At 37.9% G+C, this 21,431-nt stretch overlaps 1 protein-coding gene across 3 annotated transcripts in view; it reads right to left on the bottom strand.

Moving 5' to 3' along the window:
- FBXW11 (F-box and WD repeat domain containing 11) overlaps positions 1–21,431 on the bottom strand; it is a 240,270-nt gene that overhangs the window by 182,059 nt on the left and 36,780 nt on the right. The window contains exon 2 of one of the 3 annotated variants that reach the window (XM_053718555.1): positions 6,063–6,164. The exons of the other annotated variants lie outside the window; for them this stretch is intronic. Within the exon in view, the coding sequence (XP_053574530.1) occupies positions 6,063–6,164 (102 nt within the window). The remainder of the gene's footprint in view (positions 1–6,062; positions 6,165–21,431) is intronic. 3 annotated transcript variants of the gene reach the window in all.

Raw genomic sequence — 21,431 nt, 5'->3', positions numbered from 1 at the left:
CTAATACAGAATATGTAATCTGACCATTGGAGTAGATAAAAACCACCATAAAGGAGCATGAAAAAAATATTGGCAAAACAATCTGATATTCTCTTGGGACCATATCAGTACTGGTTGTGCACTACCAACTTTAGGCCCTTATAAGTTTAATGGATAGAAGGAAACCTCTTCCTGAAGCACAGTATGTAAAACTGTTCTACCAAATACTGCTTGTGCTGAATCAAACACAAACTGGTAGAATTTATTTAATATATACACAAAAGAAGCTTCATTTTGACAGGCCCAAAGACATTCTTGTTCATGTCAAGGATGTAACAGAATGCACAAACTATCTCAGAATAATCAGAGAGGAAATCACAAACTTCCTTACAAATGCCTTATCCCAACTGGGGGGGGGGGGGGGGGGGAATAAAGTAGAAGAGGAAAATAAAGAGGCTTTAGCTCAGAGTCAACCTACCAGTGGACAAAACCACCAGCAAGATCAGTCATAAAAGTTAATGCATTTTTAAGACAAAACATTTAAAAAAAAAAAAATCATATCTTTGGGAGGATCTCTATATAACCTTCAGGATGAAAGGAAAGCTGTTGGAAAATAACTGGAAGCAAAGAAACCTGGACAAATAACCCAAATCAACATCAGTCTATGGGATACGCAATACCAAAAGGACATTCCTAACTGTACTTCCATTATAAAAAGTAGACCAGATCCTCCATAGAATATTGGTAGTCTTCTAATTTTCAAAACAAAAGGACTTAAAGGGACATAAAACCCCAACATTTTTCTTTCATGATTCAGATAGAACATAGTTTTAAACAACTTTCCAATTTACTTCTATTATCACATGTGCTTTGTTTTCTTGTTATCCTTTTGTTGAAAAGCAGGCAAGTTCAGGAGTATGCACATGTCTGCAGTACGATATGGCAGCAGTTATACAAAAGCAAGAGCACTAGATGACAGAACTATTTCCCACCATATGGTGCTCCAGACTTGCACGCTACCTATCTAGATATCTTTTCAACAAAGAACAAGGGAACAAAGCAAATTTGATAATAGAATTTGAAACTTTTTAAAATTGTACTGCCTTCTCTGGATCATGAAAAATTTTTGGGTTTCATGTCCCTTTAATTTCAAGCTGATACTGATGGATGATATATAGATAGATAGTCGGACGATAATATCAGTGTTTATCAAGTGATCACAATGGTAAGTGAATTTTGCAGATAAAAGGCTCCAGCTGGAAATACATTTACAACTGAAAACCTCCTGAAAATGTGCGTTTTTGTTAGTTAAGTTCATGTTAACAGGACAGATATTTGCAATCCAAACAAAAATGACAAACGCAAAGGCTATTTGCAAGCTCAAGATATTAAATTAGTTATTTGGATTGATATTTCTAAACAGACATAGTAATAATTTAAAAAAATAATAAAGCTCTTAAAAACATGATTTGTGACTTTTAAAAAACTATGCAAGGAGTGTCAAATCTAATTCATGATAGTACTAAATTAATTTGTAGTTAACCCTTTCACGCCAGGGCTTATTTGTCTACATCGCAAAAAAGTAAAAACTGAAATCACGCGTTCATGCGATAGTGTGATTTCAATGATGGGATCGGGTCAGTGGGGAATGCCTATGATGCTAGACGCTCCCCCCCCCCAGTCCGCGATCCCAGTTAGGAAGCCATAATCGCTTCAGTACAGCCAAACATCTAGGTTGTTCCATGCCGCCGTAATGGTGCTAAAGCCCAGCACAGTTAGGACAGGACGGAACGTCCTAACGACGGAAGGGGTTAGAACCACAAAAATGTGAATATGAAGTAAAAACATTTTAAAAACTCAGTTGTTAAACTGCTTTTCTTGATGTTGCAGTTGTGATGTTGCTTTCTCCCATTTCCTGCAGATCTCATTTGATCTACAAGATCACACATATATGGCTATTATATACACACTTATACACAACATATGTAATGTTCAGGATGGTCCACTAGTGATGCACTCCATACGTACATAAAAAAAATGGCACTGCAGGCTAATTTCCATGCATAAAACAGTTTCATTGCAAAACATCTTGGAATACTAGCAAACATGTTGAAAAGGCCAGTTTTGCATTGTATCTATAGAATTCAATAAGTAAAAAACTCTGCCAAAAATCTGTTGAAAAGTAATTGATAAACTGGATAGTAAATCACCTTGAACAGGACTATCCCATGTTATGTAAAGGGAATTTTTTTCAGTGAAACAACTAGCTCCATGTGCTAAGCAGCATAAGCTGCTTTGGAGCCCTTGTGGGCAGGTTTGCAAGTGTGAGCCTGCTTCCCTCTATATAAGAAGCAGCAGTCAGACTGGGGCTTCTTGAAATCTCCTCCACCTCTGAGTTGGCAGAGATAAATCACCTCAAACTCAGTCAATCAGGGGGATTGACAGGACCTTCTTTCGCGCACTGGTTGCACAATGGAAGGGGGCCTTGCATGCTCACTTATTTAAGCAGCTATAACTATCTTTATCATACAGGCATTGAAGGGCTGGTGGGGGGAAAAAAAATAATCACTGAGAACTATCTTTATATTCCTAAACCTGGGGATCACTAACCATGATGAAATGGCAATATTAGACACAGAACATTTTATAATTATTATTTTTTTACTTAAATTGATGGAAGACTAAGTTTGCAGAAAAACAAATACAACTTCTAAAAATTAGGTATGGTTAATTTTCGCATCACTTTCAATCTCACACCACAAAGTGATTTTAATATTCCTATATTACAACAGACATGATATAAAAATAATTAGAAAGCTCTCCTCTTTCCTATTTGTAATATTAAAATAAGAAAATCAATAGATACGATAGACAATGTGGGTTTTATAGAACAAATATCCTTGAGGAAAAAAAAAAAAAAGAAAATACATCAAAAATATGAAGCCTTTATAATATTAATACATTTTATAAAGAAAGAAATTCAAAATATCTAGGCTATCATAGGTTTACAAAAAAAAAAAAATGTATTAAAAATTGATTACCCAGAAGCCAGTGAGCCATGTTTCCTATAATTTTATGTCTGACTTCTAATATGTATGGATTATAGTACATATCTATTAAAAAATGCATCAAGATCATCAATTCTCTGTCTCCTACATCCGATTTAAAATTTGTCAAGTCCTGCCTTAATTAACCATAAATTATGATTCTGGAAGAAAAAGGGGAGAGTTTTTGCATACTTATGTTTCTTTCTTTTTACTGATGATTTTATTGACACACACTTACTTGATTATAGCAAGAGCGTTGGAAGGAAGGAAGAGGAAATGTGAAAGTAAAATGGCAATATAGGAAAATACATTTTAGGAGCACTTGCTTCATTACTAAACGGCTAAATTTAAAAAAACTAAAGAATTTATCTAGATCAAGAAATACATTTTTCGATTTGAATAAATCTAAAACTGATCTAAAAGGAGAGCCTTCTAGAATCTTATCCATTTCCTCATTTTAGATATTTTCCCTTGTCTAAATGCAGAAATGCTGTATGTGGCTTCTTTATTTTCTGGCTAAATCCTGGCTTAAAGGGACAGGCTACATGAAAAATGTTATTGTTTCAAAAGATAGATAATCCCTTAATCACCCATTCCTCAATTTTGCATAAGCAACACATATTAAAGTTAAAAAAAAAAAAAAAAATCACAAATCAATAATTTCATGATTCAGATAGGGCATGCAACTTTCCAAATGACTTCCATTAAAGGGCCATAATACCCAAATGTTTAAACACTTGAAAGTGATGCAGTATAGCTGTAAAAAGCTGACTAGAAAATATCTCCTAAACATCTCTATGTACAAAAGAAAGATATTTTACCTCAAAAGTACCTCAGTAGCCACATCCCATTGCAAAGGATTCCTAAGCAGCATTTTATAGTGTGTCTGTCCTGGGACAGCTTAGGGGATGAGCCTTGTGAACTCTCATATTATTTCACCAATCAGGTTATTTTTTTACCTGCAGCTGGGATCAGCTGAGTATAACTTTTCACACAGAATTTACTCTGCTGAGCTGAGGAGAATGTGAGGTAAAATATCTTCCTTTTTTACATAGAGATGCTCAGGTAATATTTTCCTGTCAGCTTTTTACAGTTATACTGCATCAGTTTCAAGTGATTTAGCATATGAGTATTATGTCCCTTTAACAAAATGTGCAGTCTCTTTATATTTACACTTTTTGAGTCACTAGCACCTACTGAGCATGTGCAAGAAATTACAAAATATACATATATGCATTTGTGATTGTCTGAAGGATGTCACATGATACAGGAGTAGTGGAAATAGACATAACTTTGAAATGTCAGAAAAAAAAATCTACTACTAATTTGAGGTTCAGACTAAGTGCTATTACATTGTTTTATGCACTTGTTGATTATGCAAATCTACTATGTTTTGTGGTCCCAGGACATACTTGAAAACGAGAGAAATCCTTCCTGGTAAAATATTTTATAAATAAATACTGTATTTATTTCAATACACTTTTTACCTCTGATTACCTTGTATCTAAGCCTCTGCAGACTGCCCCCTTATTTCCCCTTCATGCTGGTTCATGCATAACTCAATGAGAGTAACCACGTTATCTACATATCTATAAAGCACACATGAACTAGCAAGGTCTGGCTATGAAAAGCTAATAAAAATGCACTGAGATAAGAGCCGGCCTTGCAAGGGTTCAGAAACAGGCTAGCCACAGTCATAAAGTTAGTATTACGTACTCTGTTTTGCAGTGGTTATCAGTTAAATTCAGTTAGTGACATATATGTAGAAGGGTTAGCAAACAAGTCATCAGGGTGCATTTAAAGTTCTGGGAATTAGAAATCACTTCATTTTTTTAGAGCTAAATTACATGAAAAGGGTCAAAATAAATCATTAAAATATTCACAAAGTTGTTTCATTATGCATAACTAAGCATATTATATACAAATCTCAAGATGTTTACTGTTCCTTTAAAGGGGCATACAATTTATAAAAAGGTATTTAAAGCTAACCATAGCTTTTTTTTTTGCTTTTTTAAAAACATCCACATTGTGAAAATGCCAGATGCACATCTGCAGATAAATTACAAAAATGTGTCACAACTGTATACAGGAGAGGACTTGTGTCTCTTTAAAGTGATGGTAAATCCTAGTTTTTGTGAAACGCTAGGATTTGTCAGTGCAAAAAATAAAGGGGACGTTCAGTCATGAAGTTTAGAATACTTCATGTTGAAAGTTCCTTTGTCTGTAGTGTTCACCCCATTGAGCAGCTCAGGTCAGCCACAGCAGAACGCTATTTTCTCAATGAGTTGATGTTTCCACCTTTTAGCCAATAGCCATGCGGCTCAGCTGCCATTATGCCAGATAGCTAGCACACTATTTGCTACAATCACCTCGCTGCAAAATAGCATGCTGCTGTGGGCGGCTTGAGTAAAGGGAACTTTATTTTTATACTACATGAATGAAAGTCCCCTTTATTCGTTGCACTGGTAAACCCTAGCGTTCCAAAAAGGCTAGGATTTACTATCACTTTAAGAAACCAAGACTCCCTCTAACATTAAATAAAGTTTCAAAAGGTTACAAAATTTAGGAATTTTTCTTATCTGAATTCCTATATTTCCAGGGAATCTCACACCCTAAAGTCTCAATGATTTAGTTTACTTCTAAAGCAGAGATCAGCTACTTTTTAAAATACATATTCACACTTTATTTTGCATGCACATTTCCTTAAAACTAATTGATAATGAAAAAGCTAAAAGATTTACAAAAAAAAAAACCTCGGCAAGCATGCCACATTACACCACATTTGCTACTTGTGTTGCCAAGTATAAAAGTAAATACTACCAAGCACAATACACATACAGGAGGCATGCAGAAATGTATTCATCACAAACCCAACCAAAAATAAATATATATAAAAATGTGTCAAATTCAGAACAAAAAATGATGCGCATGCAAACTAATGAGTAAAATCATATTTAAAAGTAACAGTGACAGAGGTGTCGCACAAGACAGTTTTAGCATACAGATAACAAGTACAACAAGAAAGAAGAAAGGCACCTGGAGACATCTGACACTGGGCATGCTCTGCAGGCATCTCAGTGCGCACATGCTCTCTACCAGGTTGGAGCAGCCTAGCCACAAAGACCTTGGCACAGAACACTGCAGGGTGACAAAAAGGAAGGGAGAAAAGAAGCAGTTAGATGCCACAAAATACTTCAGGCAGGTAACTTATTAATATGTTAATGGTAATTAAGCATGCTTATGAGGTCAATCATAATAAGAATGAAACAATGTGCAAATACTCCACTAGACCAATGATTCAAATGGGGGAGGGGGGTCTATTGTGGCTACACAAGAGTAGTATTGTTAGGCCTACATAGTGAATCATAAATTAGACTCAAGTCTTTCATATTGTGCCTTTGTGGTGGGCAAGGAGAAATTGTAGCTACGGTTTAACCATATAAAAAAAAATGCAACAAACTGGCTCTAATACCACTAGGGTTTAATATTCTCAGAAATTCAAACAAGTCTCATTGCCGTTTACTACCAATTTGAAATCATTAGTTAATTGAGTTAAATAAAATATTGACTTCCATTTTTGTTTAAGACGAGCTTTACTAATTTGTTTAAAACCTAGCAGCAAAAAAGAAAAGGCTATCATAGGGTATAAATCGCTGCTTCAAAATCCCAGCAGTGATTTAACCCCCTTAGTGGGGCTAACCACCCATGTATGGAATGCATTATGTCCACTTTACGTTTAGGGATTTAAAGGGGGAGAAAAAGGGAGAAGAGTACTAAACCTCCACAGAACATCTGAATGAAAATGATGCAGGCCACTGTGTTAATGCAAACTGCAAAGGGAAGATGTGGCTATGAGCCCTGTTCCTACTCCTATGTAATTATAGCCAATAGGGCTTATCACTGGGTATCATAGGATACCGGTTTTCCAACCAGGGCTTAAAATGTGAGCCACCGCTCCCAAAATAATTTTGTCTGATTCCCAACTTTTTAGATACCTCTAAACATTTATATATCCATATCAAACTCTCATTATACAAAAACACACTTCTTTATTCCATTTCTTTCCTAGCAACTAAGGAATTTGGTTCATAAGTTCTATATCAATCCGCATCCTTAACTTGTCTTTAGAGATTTATTTTTTAAGCACAGTTTGTTTGCAGCCATTCACACTAAGAGGACTTTAACCATATAGTATTCTGAGAGCATACATACGAAACAAAAACAGGAGATGACTAGAGTATTGGGTTTAAGGGACAGACTTTAAATACTGTTAGATTGTATGTCCCTTTAAAGGGATAGTAAACACCTTGAGATTTTTATATAAAATGTTTAGATATGTCTTATGAAACTTCTTTGCAATATATTTTCATTATTTATTTTACTCCTTTTTTCATGGAATTACATGTGAAAATTGAGAAATTTCAAATTCTCAAAACTTAAGGACACCCTGCTGACCTTGTAGGGCTAATCATTCTACATATACCCCTAATTGGCGTTAGCAGATAACATCTAGGAATAAAAAAAAAAGAAAAAAAAATGTACTTTATACTAACTTCATGATGGTTGCTAGTCTTGTTGTCTGTATACTTAGGACCAGATTTGCTCCTCCAAATAAAGCAAATGGTGGGTGGAGATTGGCTATTGAAAAATAATTGCAAAAACCAAAATGCCATTAAGTTTTAAAAATGCTTAGACTTGTATGATGTTATTCTATAGTAAACACAACAGAAATGTCTTGTACATCAGTTTTAAAAGGACCAGTAATTCAACAAATGCATGATAAAAGGACAATGCAATAGCACTTAATCTGAACTTAAAATGAATAGTATATATTTTCAGACAAATTTCAAAGTAATATTTATTTACACTCCCCCTGTACCATACGACAGCCATCAGCCAATCACAAATGCATATACGTATATTCTATGAATTTTGGCCCGTCAATTTTTTTTCCAAGGAGATGTAACTGGTTGATGTTCTATAAAAGGTGCTTACAAGATAACTATAAAGACAAGCATGTATTGTCCGGTGTAGATTCCTACCATGCACTGCTTGGATAAATGTCACTTTTTACACGTTATACAGTTCCAGAATGATCGCTTTATTTGGCATTAACAAGACAGACAACTGTGTATGTCTATTGGGCTACAACTCCCACCACACAACTACTACTTGGGTAAATGTCACTTCCAATTCCTAGTATATCCAGTGCCAGAGCACTCACTCTGTTCAAGCAGCCCCAATGGTAGAAGACTTAGTCAGGGGTAGGGCTGTGCAACTAATTGCAATATGAGGCTATTCAATATCCGATTCACACGAGGCTGCAATTTATTTTTATAAAAAAAAAACAATAAAAAAAAAACAAAAAAAAAAACATAACAGTCCTAAAAAGCTTCCTTAACATTTCATGTCGGTTACATAATAGCTCCAGTCTTGTCTAGCAGCAGCACGGGGGATCACTTTTCCAGTGAGGCTGACCAGGAAGCATCACACTAGTGTCAGACATAAATGCCGCCATTTTACTTGCCTCATGGTTTGTTGCTCCAGTACACAAAGGGCTAGATTTATCAAAGGCTAGGCAGACTCTGTATGTGCTTCGCCTGTAACTGCGCCCCAGCTCGCCTCCTGAGAAGCGCACATGTGCGCCTGAATTTATAAAAAAAAATTAGACGTAACTTTGCGCAGTCACGCTGCGGCGAAATAATGATAAATTTCGCCTGTTGGAAAAAGCATTTACTCCCCATTTACCACAGTACATCCCTATAAATATTAACGCCATGTTTTGATTATTAAAAAAGCATTTTTTTAGGTAACTATTTAGCTTCTGTGCTGTTTTTGCCATATGTTGATAATTTAAGATCGCAAAAAACATAATTTATGCTTACCTGATAAATTCCTTTCTCCTGTAGTGTAGTCAGTCCACGGGTCATCATTACTTATGGGATATTAACTCCTCCCCAACAGGAAGTGCAAGAGGATCACCCAAGCAGAGCTGCTATATAGCTCCTCCCCTCTACGTCACACCCAGTCATTCGACCGAGAACCAAACGAGAAAGGAGAAACTATAGGGTGCAGTGGTGACTGGAGTATAATTAAAAAATTTAGACCTGCCTTAAAGAACAGGGCGGGCCGTGGACTGACTACACTACAGGAGAAAGGAATTTATCAGGTAAGCATAAATTATGTTTTCTCCTGTTAAGTGCAGTCAGTCCACGGGTCATCATTACTTATGGGATACCAATACCAAAGCTAAGTACACGGATGACGGGAGGGACAGGCAGGATCTCTATACGGAAGGAACCACTGCCTGAAGAACCTTTCTCCCAAAAACAGCCTCCGAAGAAGCAAAAGTGTCAAATTTGTAAAATTTGGAAAAAGTATGAAGAGAAGACCAAGTTGCAGCCTTGCAAATCTGTTCAACAGAGATTCCTCTGTGTCAGACATGTTTAACAAACTAGCAATTAGACTAGCAAGCTTGGAAATACTTTTCAACTAAATTTACAAGCAATATGTAAAAACGTTACTGTGCCTTTAAGAAGCACACCAAAAAACTGACACAGTTGAATAAAAATGAACCGGATTAGTTATATAAACCAAATTTAGCAAAGGATTGCACACATTGGCAATGGATGATTAACCCTTAATATCAGAAAAAACGATAACAATTGACAATATAAGCGTTTTTATCACAGTCAAGCACAGTCTCACAGGTCTGCTGTGAGTGATTACCTCCCTCAAAACTAGTTTTGAAGACCCCTGAGCTCTGTGGAGACGTCCTGGATCATGCAGGGAGCAAAAGACAGACACTGACTGAATTTCTGATAAGTAGTAAAAGCGCCAAAAACAGAATTTATGTTTACCTGATAAATTACTTTCTCCAACGGTGTGTCCGGTCCACGGCGTCATCCTTACTTGTGGGATATTCTCTTCCCCAACAGGAAATGGCAAAGAGCCCAGCAAAGCTGGTCACATGATCCCTCCTAGGCTCCGCCTTCCCCAGTCATTCGACCGACGTAAAGGAGGAATATTTGCATAGGAGAAATCATATGATACCGTGGTGACTGTAGTTAAAGAAAATAAATTATCAGACCTGATTAAAAAACCAGGGCGGGCCGTGGACCGGACACACCGTTGGAGAAAGTAATTTATCAGGTAAACATAAATTCTGTTTTCTCCAACATAGGTGTGTCCGGTCCACGGCGTCATCCTTACTTGTGGGAACCAATACCAAAGCTTTAGGACACGGATGATGGGAGGGAGCAAATCAGGTCACCTAGATGGAAGGCACCACGGCTTGCAAAACCTTTCTCCCAAAAATAGCCTCAGAAGAAGCAAAAGTATCAAACTTGTAAAATTTAGTAAAAGTGTGCAATGAAGACCAAGTCGCTGCCTTACATATCTGATCAACAGAAGCCTCGTTCTTGAAGGCCCATGTGGAAGCCACGGCCCTAGTGGAATGGGCTGTGATTCTTTCAGGAGGCTGCCGTCCGGCAGTCTCGGAAGCCAATCTGATGATGCTTTTAAGCCAAAAAGAGAGAGGTGTAGAAGTTGCTTTTTGACCTCTCCTTTTACCAGAATAAACATCAAACAAGGAAGATGTTTGTCTGAAATCCTTTGTAGCATCTAAATAGAATTTTAGAGCACGAACTACATCCAAATTGTGCAACAAACGTTCCTTCTTTGAAACTGGATTCGGACACAAAGAAGGCACGACTATCTCCTGGTTAATGTTTTTGTTAGAAACAACTTTCGGAAGAAAACCAGGTTTAGTACGCAAAACCACCTTATCTGCATGGAACACCAGATAAGGAGGAGAACACTGCAGAGCAGATAACTCTGAAACTCTTCTAGCAGAAGAAATTGCAACCAAAAACAAAACTTTCCAAGATAATAACTTAATATCTACGGAATGTAAGGGTTCAAACGGAACCCCCTGAAGAACTGAAAGAACTAAATTGAGACTCCAAGGAGGAGTCAAAGGTTTGTAAACAGGCTTGATTCTAACCAGAGCCTGAACAAAAGCTTGAACATCTGGCACAGCCGCTAGCTTTTTGTGAAGTAAAACAGATAAAGCAGAAATCTGTCCCTTCAAAGAACTTGCAGATAATCCTTTCTCCAAACCTTCTTGTAGAAAGGATAGAATCTTAGGAATTTTTATCTTGTTCCATGGGAATCCTTTAGATTCACACCAACAGATATATTTTTTCCATATTTTATGGTAGATCTTTCTAGTTACAGGCTTTCTGGCCTGAACAAGAGTATCAATGACAGAATCTGAGAACCCTCGCTTTGATAAAATCAAGCGTTCAATCTCCAAGCAGTCAGTTGGAGTGAGGCCAGATTCGGATGTTCGAACGGACCTTGAACAAGAAGGTCCTGTCTCAAAGGTAGCTTCCATGGTGGAGCCGATGACATATTCACCAGGTCTGCATACCAAGTCCTGCGTGGCCACGCAGGAGCTATCAAGATCACCGATGCCCTCTCCTGATTGATCCTGGCTACCAGCCTGGGGATGAGAGGAAACGGTGGGAATACATAAGCTAGGTTGAAGGTCCAAGGTGCTACTAGTGCATCTACTAGAGTCGCCTTGGGATCCCTGGATCTGGACCCGTAGCAAGGAACCTTGAAGTTCTGACGAGAGGCCATCAGATCCATGTCTGGAATGCCCCACAATTGAGTAATTTGGGCAAAGATTTCCGGATGGAGTTCCCACTCCCCCGGATGAAATGTCTGACGACTCAGAAAATCCGCTTCCCAATTTTCCACTCCTGGGATGTGGATTGCAGACAAGTGGCAGGAGTGAGTCTCCGCCCATTGAATGATTTTGGCCACTTCTTCCATCGCCAGGGAACTCCTTGTCCCCCCTTGATGGTTGATATACGCAACAGTCGTCATGTTGTCTGATTGAAACCGTATGAATTTGGCCTTTGCTAGCTGAGGCCAAGCCTTGAGAGCATTGAATATCGCTCTCAGTTCCAGAATATTTATCGGGAGAAGAGATTCTTCCCGAGACCAAAGACCCTGAGCTTTCAGGAGTTCCCAGACCGCGCCCCAGCCCACCAGACTGGCGTCGGTCGTGACAATGACCCACTCTGGTCTGCGGAAGCTCATCCCCTGTGACAGGTTGTCCAGGGTCAGCCACCAACGGAGTGAATCTCTGGTCCTCTGATCTACTTGTATCGTCGGAGACAAGTCTGTATAATCCCCATTCCACTGACTGAGCATGCACAGTTGTAATGGTCTCAGATGAATCCGCGCAAAAGGAACTATGTCCATTGCCGCGACCATCAAACCTATTACTTCCATGCACTGCGCTATGGAAGGAAGAGGAACAGAATGAAGAACTTGACAAGAGCTTAGAAGTTTTGATTTTCTGGCCTCTGTCAGAAAAATCCTCATTTCTAAGGAGTCTATTATTGTTCCCAAGAAGGGAACTCTTGTTGACGGAGATAGAGAACTTTTTTCTACGTTCACTTTCCACCCGTGAGACCTGAGAAAGGCCAGGACAATGTCCGTATGAGCCTTTGCTTGTGGTAGGGACGACGCTTGAATCAGTATGTCGTCCAAGTAAGGTACTACTGCAATGCCCCTTGGTCGTAGCACCGCTAGAAGGGACCCTAGTACCTTTGTGAAAATTCTTGGAGCAGTGGCTAATCCGAATGGAAGTGCCACAAACTGGTAATGCTTGTCCAGAAAGGCGAACCTTAGGAACCGATGATGTTCCTTGTGGATAGGAATATGTAGATACGCATCCTTTAAATCCACCGTGGTCATGAATTGACCTTCCTGGATGGAAGGAAGAATTGTCCGAATGGTTTCCATTTTGAACGATGGAACCTTGAGAAACTTGTTTAGGATCTTGAGATCTAAGATTGGTCTGAATGTTCCCTCTTTTTTGGGAACTATGAACAGATTGGAGTAGAATCCCATCCCTTGTTCTCCTAATGGAACAGGATGAATCACTCCCATTTTTAACAGGTCTTCTACACAATGTAAGAATGCCTGTCTTTATGTGGTCTGAAGACAATTGAGACCTGTGGAACCTCCCCCTTGGGGGAAGCCCCTTGAATTCCAGAAGATAACCTTGGGAGACTATTTCTAGCGCCCAAGGATCCAGAACATCTCTTGCCCAAGCCTGAGCGAAGAGAGAAAGTCTGCCCCCCACCAGATCCGGTCCCGGATCGGGGGCCAACATCTCATGCTGTCTTGGTAGCAGTGGCAGGTTTCTTGGCCTGCTTACCTTTGTTCCAGCCTTGCATTGGCCTCCAGGCTGGCTTGGCTTGAGAAGTATTACCCTCTTGCTTAGAGGATGTAGCACTTGGGGCTGGTCCATTTCTGCGAAAGGGACGAAAATTTGGTTTATTTTTAGCCTTGAAAGACCTATCCTGAGGAAGGGCGTGGCCCTTACCCCCAGTGATATCAGAAATAATCTCTTTCAAGTCAGGGCCAAACAGCGTTTTCCCCTTGAAAAGTATGTTAAGCAATTTGTTCTTGGAAGACGCATCCGCTGACCAAGATTTTAGCCAAAGCGCTCTGCGCGCCACAATAGCAAACCCTGAATTTTTCGCCGCCAATCTAGCCAATTGCAAAGTGGCGTCTAAAGTAAAAGAGTTAGCCAATTTGAGAGCATGAATTCTGTCCATAATCTCCTCATAAGAAGGATCTTTATTGAGCGACTTTTCTAGTTCATCGAACCAGAAACACGCTGCTGTAGTGACAGGAACCATGCATGAAATTGGTTGTAGAAGGTAACCTTGCTGAACAAACATCTTTTTAAGCAAACCCTCTAATTTTTTATCCATAGGATCTTTGAAAGCACAACTATCTTCTATAGGGATAGTAGTGCGTTTGTTTAGAGTAGAAACCGCCCCCTCGACCTTGGGGACTGTCTGCCATAAGTCCTTTCTGGGGTCGACCATAGGAAACAATTTCTTAAATATAGGGGGAGGGACAAAAGGTATGCCGGGCCTTTCCCATTCTTTGTTTACAATGTCCGCCACCCGCTTGGGTATAGGAAAAGCTTCGGGGGGCCCCGGGACCTCTAGGAACTTGTCCATCTTACATAATTTCTCTGGAATGACCAAATTCTCACAATCATCCAGAGTAGATAACACCTCCTTAAGCAGAGCGCGGAGATGTTCCAATTTAAATTTGAATGTAATCACATCAGGTTCAGCTTGTTGAGAAATTTTCCCTGAATCTGAAATTTCTCCCTCAGACAAAACCTCCCTGGCCCCCTCAGACTGGTGTAGGGGCACTTCAGAACCAATATCATCAGCGTCCTCATGCTCTTCAGTATTTTCTAAAACAGAGCAGTCGCGCTTTCGCTGATAAGTGGGCATTTTGGCTAAAATGTTTTTGATAGAATTATCCATTACAGCCGTTAATTGTTGCATAGTAAGGAGTATTGGCGCACTAGATGTACTAGGGGCCTCCTGTGTGGGCAAGACTGGCGTAGACGAAGGAGGGGATGATGCAGTACCATGCTTACTCCCCTCACTTGAGGAATCATCTTGGGCATCATTTTCTCTAAATTTTGTGTCACATAAATCACATCTATTTAAATGAGAAGGAACCTTGGCTTCCCCACATACAGAACATAGTCTATCTGATAGTTCAGACATGTTAAACAGGCATAAACTTGATAACAAAGTACAAAAAACGTTTTAAAATAAAACCGTTACTGTCACTTTAAATTTTAAACTGAACACACTTTATTACTGAAAATGTGAAAAAGTATGAAGGAATTGTTCAAAATTCACCAAAATTTCACCACAGTGTCTTAAAGCCTTAAAAGTATTGCACACCAAATTTGAAAGCTTTAACTCTTAAAATAAACCGGAACCGGAGCCGTTTTTACATTTAACCCCTATACAGTCCCTGTTATCTGCTTTGCTGAGACCCAACCAAGCCCAAAGGGGAATACGATACCAAATGACGCCTTCAGTAAGCTTTTTCTATGTATCTGAGCTCCTCACACATGCATCTGCATGTCTTGCTTCCCAAAAACAACTGCGCAATAGAGGCGCGAAAATGAGGCTCTGCCTATGATTAGAGAAGGCCCCCAGTGAAAAAGGTGTCCAATACAGTGCCTGCCGGTTATTTTACATGATTCCCAAGAATAAAATAACTCCTCAAAACTATGAAGTATTAAAAATGCTTATATATCTATCGTTTTAGCCCAGAAAAATGTCTACCAGTCTTTAAAGCCCTTGTGAAGCCCTTATTCTTATTTAATAAAAATGGCTTACCGGATCCCATAGGGTAAATGACAGCTTCCAGCATTACAAAGTCTTGTTAGAAATGTGTCATACCTCCAGCAGCAAAAGTCTGCTCACTGTTTCCCCCAACTGAAGTTAATTCCTCTCAACAGTCCTGTGTGGAAACAGCCATCGATTTTAGTAACGGTTGCTAAAATCATTTTCCTCTTACAAACAGAAATCTTCATCTCTTTTCTGTTTCAGAGTAAATAGTACATACCAGCACTATTTTAAAATAAACTCTTGATTGAAGAATAAAAACTACATTTAAACACCAAAAAACTCTAAGCCATCTCCGTGGAGATGTTGCCTGTACAACGGCAAAGAGAATGACTGGGGAAGGCGGAGCCTAGGAGGGATCATGTGACCAGCTTTGCTGGGCTCTTTGCCATTTCCTGTTGGGGAAGAGAATATCCCACAAGTAAGGATGACGCCGTGGACCGGACACACCTATGTTGGAGAAATAGGCCCCTCCCACTCACACTACAACAGTGAGGGAAGCTCAGTAAACTGTTTTAATTTAAAACAACGACAGCCATGTGGAAAATAAAGCCCAAAACAATTTTCACCAAGTACCTCAGATAATTAAACGATTTAACATGCCAGCAAACGTTTAAAATCTAATATATGAAATATCATTAAAAAGCCTGCTGCTAGTCGCTCACACTGCAAGTTAGGCTAAAAATTATATGCATACAGTATTTTCCCAGTGAAGTGCCATTCCCCAGAAATACTTAAGTGTAAACATATATACATGTCAGCCTGATACCAGTTGCTACTACTGCATTTAAGGCTGTACTTACATTATATCGGTATTAGCAGTATTTTCAAAGTCAATTCCATTCCTTAGAAAATAATATACTGCAACATACCTCTTTGCAGGTAAACCTGCCCGCTGTCCCCTGATCTGAAGTTACCTTACTCCTCAGAATGGCCGAGAACAGCAAACGGATCTTAGTTACGTCCGCTAAGATCATATACAAAAACTCAGGTAGATTCTTCTTCAAATTCTGCCTGAGAAGGAAACAACACACTCCGGTCTCGTTTAAAATAACAAACTTTTGATTGAAGATATAAAAAACTAAGTTTAATCACCACAGTCCTCTCACACATCCTATCTATTAGTTGGGTGCAAGAGAATGACTGGGTGTGACGTAGAGGGGAGGAGCTATATAGCAGCTCTGCTTGGGTGATCCTCTTGCACTTCCTGTTGGGGAGGAGTTAATATCCCATAAGTAATGATGACCCGTGGACTGACTACACTTAACAGGAGAAATAAAATATATATTAATCTCTCTCCACACACACACACACACACATACATACACTGTTGGTACGCATATGCGCCTGTGGAAGTGCAAATTTCTGGCAATAACAGTCTTTCTTGGCGCTGTGCCTTTGAAAAATTAGTTAGTACTGCATCACAAGATGTAAAAGCATGTATTATAATGGTGTTCGCCTCCGTCTGTATGGCGAAATATACAACATGCAATTGAAGCCGAAATTTCAGTTCCCTATCGGCCCAAAGCAATGATAAATAAGAAACTGTACGTATTTGTAGGTCAGGCTGTTAAATTACGCCTATTACCAATGTATATTGTTGCACTCGGGAGCACGCCCGTGCGCCTAGGCGAATGCAAGCAGAGTGCAAAGAAGTTTCTTTCAGATTTGCGCAATTATAGGCGACGAGTGCTTTGATGAATATGACGATCAGTTCGTATGTGCTATTTTGGACGGAATTAAAGGAGAATGGCTTTGATAAATCTACCCCAAAAGAAGGTGGCAGACTGGCAGTGCTCTTTTCTCTGGCCTATTCAATTGCCAGTGAAAACTGCAAGGGGAACAAGCCACTGTTTTGCATTACTGTTCAAAAGTTTTTTGTTTTTTTTCCCATACTGCACAGCCCTAAATCATTGGACTTCAAATACATTGAACTTGACACCCCTGGTCTTGTTTTATGTTTAAGTGGGAATCGTGTTTTTCTATTTGGTGGGTGGAAGGGTTGGTAACGAGGTTCCAGTTTACTTTAGAAGTGTAAAATGTTAGTAAACATGACCTCTCCTCATTTTAGCACTACATATAAGACATTAAAGACTAGAAGAACTACATTATGAAAAAGTGGTTGTGTGGTATGGGCGAAGGGCAACCATTTAATAATGAAAAATAATTTCATTTAATGGTGCATGTTTGTCAAACCTTTAATGTGCGTGAATGAATTTTAGGTTTGCTTAAAAATGTTTGTACTAGCAAAAATGCTTCCATTAAGCAATTACAGTCTAAGAAAAAACTTAGATTGCGCATGAGTGCACTGAAGCATATGTACATATGCTCCTGGCACCTACACCAAATACTTCCCCTGCTCAGAGAACCAGTGGTGTATTCTTATGTCAGTAACAAGCTAAATGTATGCAAATGTCTTGCCATACTTATTCCATTCAAAACAGATATCAATTAAAAACAAAAAGAAAGAAAACACACAAAAAAAAACACTCTTGTAAAACATTGTGTTTGCATTTTCCAGCAGTGATAAATTACTTTTAAATTTCAAATGTCTCCAGTCAAGTCAAATTAAACTTTCATGATTAAGATAGAGCATGCAATTTTAAACAACTTTAATCATCAAATTTGCTTTGTTGAATGCATTTCACAGTTAAATACTAGTTCATGTGTTCTATATAGATAACGTTGTGCTCACTCCTGTAAAGTCATTTATGAGTCAGCACTGACTAGTTAAAATGCAAGTAAGGGAGGAAGGGGGAGCTTATGGGAGCTCATTGTGGTTTTTAGCATGTACTTGCTGGCATTATTAAAATTACTAGAACTCTTGCTTAACTTTAACTGGTGATACAATATTATAGCTATGCAAACTATACCAAGCCTGCATTGAAGCAATTAATTTAGCAGCTTGTATCTAGAATGAGTTATACGGTATATTTGAGCGTGTCTTAATGGCAATGATATTCATTGCATTATAACTTTAGAACCACTAGCACCTATTGTGAATTATTACACACCAGCTCCCTGCTAATACAGTCATTAAAGGACCAGTCAACACATTAGATTTGCATAATCAACAAATGCAAGATAACAAGACAATGCAATAGCACTTAGACTGAACTTCAAATGAGTAGATTTTTTTTATAACAAATTTCAAAGTTATGTATATTTCCACTCCCCTTGTACCATGTGATAGCAATCAGCCAATCACAAATGCATATACGTATAGTCTGAATACTTGCACATGCTCAGTAGGATCTGGTGACTCAAAAATTGTAAATATAAAAAGACTGTGCACATTTTTTTTAATGGAAGTAAATTGGAAAGTTGTTTAAAATGACATGCTGTATCTGAATCATGAAAGTTTAATTTAACCTCCTGTCCCTTTAATATTACCTTCAAAATTGAATCGATGAGAGAATGAAGTAGTTTAGCAGAGGACCATATATAGATACTTTATAACAAGGGGTGCTTAAACTGGCATCATTAGATAGCACATTAACAGTTAAAAGACTTGCAGTGAATTCAAATACTAAGAAGACCTTTATTATCAGAGTCCTTTTCACTCAGTTACCTAAGACTTATCTAGCAACTAGTACAAAATTAGGTGGCAACTGTGTTTGATACTCTGTATGAACAAGCGCTTAAATTGGCAGCGGTCCACATTACATGGACGCTACGAGGGTGTTAATGCAATATTTAATTTAAAGTTTTATTAGCCACTGACTTTACAATTTGCTGTATAAGCACCTTATATAGCAATCTAAAATATAGAGTTACTTTACAAGGGCTTTATATTAGCCCGTTTAGATGGATACAGTTATCTTGCTATATCTGTTGTGCTTTATTTAATCTTATACCTATCAGGATCAATAGTGGGTATAGCCAGACAATACCAATCTGCACAAAGTTGACACCAAGCACTTAAAAAACACTTATCTCGTCCAACACTAATCCAGGATATTTGACATCTCAATTTTATTTAGTTGGGAGCCTTACTATAACAACTATTTTTATAGCTAATTTACCAATATTAATGTATCTTGGTAACAATACCAATTATCACCTAATATGATACAAATATACACTGGTATGATACGTACTGCTCAATATATTATTATATCTTAACTATAACTTGCAGTGCAAGTACTGAAACAGTCTGAGACAGGCAGTATAACTATCACTATTTAGTATCATTTACTCTAGGTACTATTCCTAGTATAATTAGCTTTTTAGGCGCTAACTAGTGAGTTGTTGACTACCATAACTCAATCCCTGATATAGGGTTAGTTGGTATCACTCTTATAATTATAAATTCACAGCAAGGCAAATTGTGTTAATCACAGCAGTAATTTCTCTTATTACGGACTAGAAGAAACTTTCACAATATCACTATAGACCCAAGAGTGTCTTATCACTATGATGTTAACTGTGAATAATACTCACTAGGAGTAACAGAATGTATTCATCATATAAAGTGATTACTGCCGTTTATAGATTACTGCTCTATTACACCACTTTATCTATGTGCTTAACATATATATTTTTATCAACAATTTTTGCCTGCGAGCAACTTCGACATTCATGTTATAATAGGAGTGAGTAATAGCTGTCTCTGCAGAGATTATATCATTCCACCTAACTATACTCTCCAAAACCCCTTTTTTTATTTTGGGTATATATGTGCAATGCCAGCCAGTGACTTCTAATTTGCTATTAGACACTATTATATGAGAGGTTCTAGTGTATAATATCCAGTCTTTGTACTGGAAATTTCAGACCAGCATTTTAGTTTTAACCTACCCAGAATTTTAAAAATTTCTAATAAAGATTTCTATTTTAATTGTGTGATTCTTTTTCAACTCTATAATACTGGGGGTCTTTTGAGTGCTTATAAACTATCTTTTTGCGGTTAGTTTTTTTTAGCTAACCAACTTGTAAAATGTTATTATGTTGATACACAGCACCTAACCACATATTACTCTAGAATACTAGGGCCATTGACCTTATTATAGAACGGTACAAGACCTGATACAGGATTTTTGAGTGGTGTCATCAATTCAAATTGAATTCAAGTAAAATGCAAGTCTGTCACAAGAACTCAGATACAGGGCAGTTTTCAGAGGGTTAGATACAAGGTAATCAGGGGTAAAAAGTATATTAATATAACAGTGTTAGTTAAGCAAAACTGGGGTATGGGTAATAAAGGGTATTTATCTTTTTAAATAATAAAAATGTTGGTGTAGACGGTCCCTTTACCAAAATTTGTTAAATAAAAAAAAAAAAATTCAGACAGGGTAACATTTAGATTTACTTCCCAGTAAAGAAACTACCCGTGTTAATATTTTTCCTTTATAAAATTAAACTTACGCTTATTCAGTGTAACTTACATCTGCTTAAATCTGCCCTTTTTTTCACATATACAACTTTCTTCCATTAGGATCTACATGCAAATAGACACTTTTTTTAGGGAATTTTTGGAAGAATTTGAAATACCAATATGAGCTCTGGTCTAGATGTGGTCACATGTGCTGTTCTAAGTTTAATATATATAGAGTTCAAGGAATATTACATTTAAAAACGGGACTAGTGTCACTAACAGATGCAATTGCATTTAAAAGATTGGTGTTCTATTTTAACAGATTTGCTATGGTTAAAAAGAGAACAGATTATTGATTGATTGATTGACATGTTCTGTATGAGAGGGGACAGAATCCCTGCTTGTTCCTCCGTCCTCATTTACACACCATTATGGCCACTAAAAAAAATATGATTAATACTTTGTATTTGTTGCAATTTTTGTTACCATGCCACGATTTGTTTATTGCAAAAATATTTATAAAGTTGTTTTTTAGTATATGCCAATAAAGAGACAGTAAAGTCAAAATTAAAACGCTCCGAGATGAGTGGATGGATGGATGGATAGATATCTTCTGTACAGTGTCTAATTTGTTCCTATTTTGGATAGCTAACCACACATTCTAATGATTGCTTTCTCAGTTCTGAAGAGAAGTGGCTACATGAAGCAGCTGAAGTGATGTAGCAGATAATTACATGAGCAACGTAGATAAAACAATAAAACAGACTAGCAGTGTATCTCTCTGTGTCCGTTAACAACTGTACCTTTTTATGACATTGTAAGCTATGA

This window comes from Bombina bombina, chromosome 6, assembly GCF_027579735.1.
Source record: "Bombina bombina isolate aBomBom1 chromosome 6, aBomBom1.pri, whole genome shotgun sequence".
NCBI classification, from domain to species: Eukaryota; Metazoa; Chordata; class Amphibia; order Anura; family Bombinatoridae; genus Bombina; species Bombina bombina.
The sequence above is the reverse complement of the archived record's forward strand: the minus strand, read 5'-3'. Positions and strand labels throughout refer to the sequence as shown.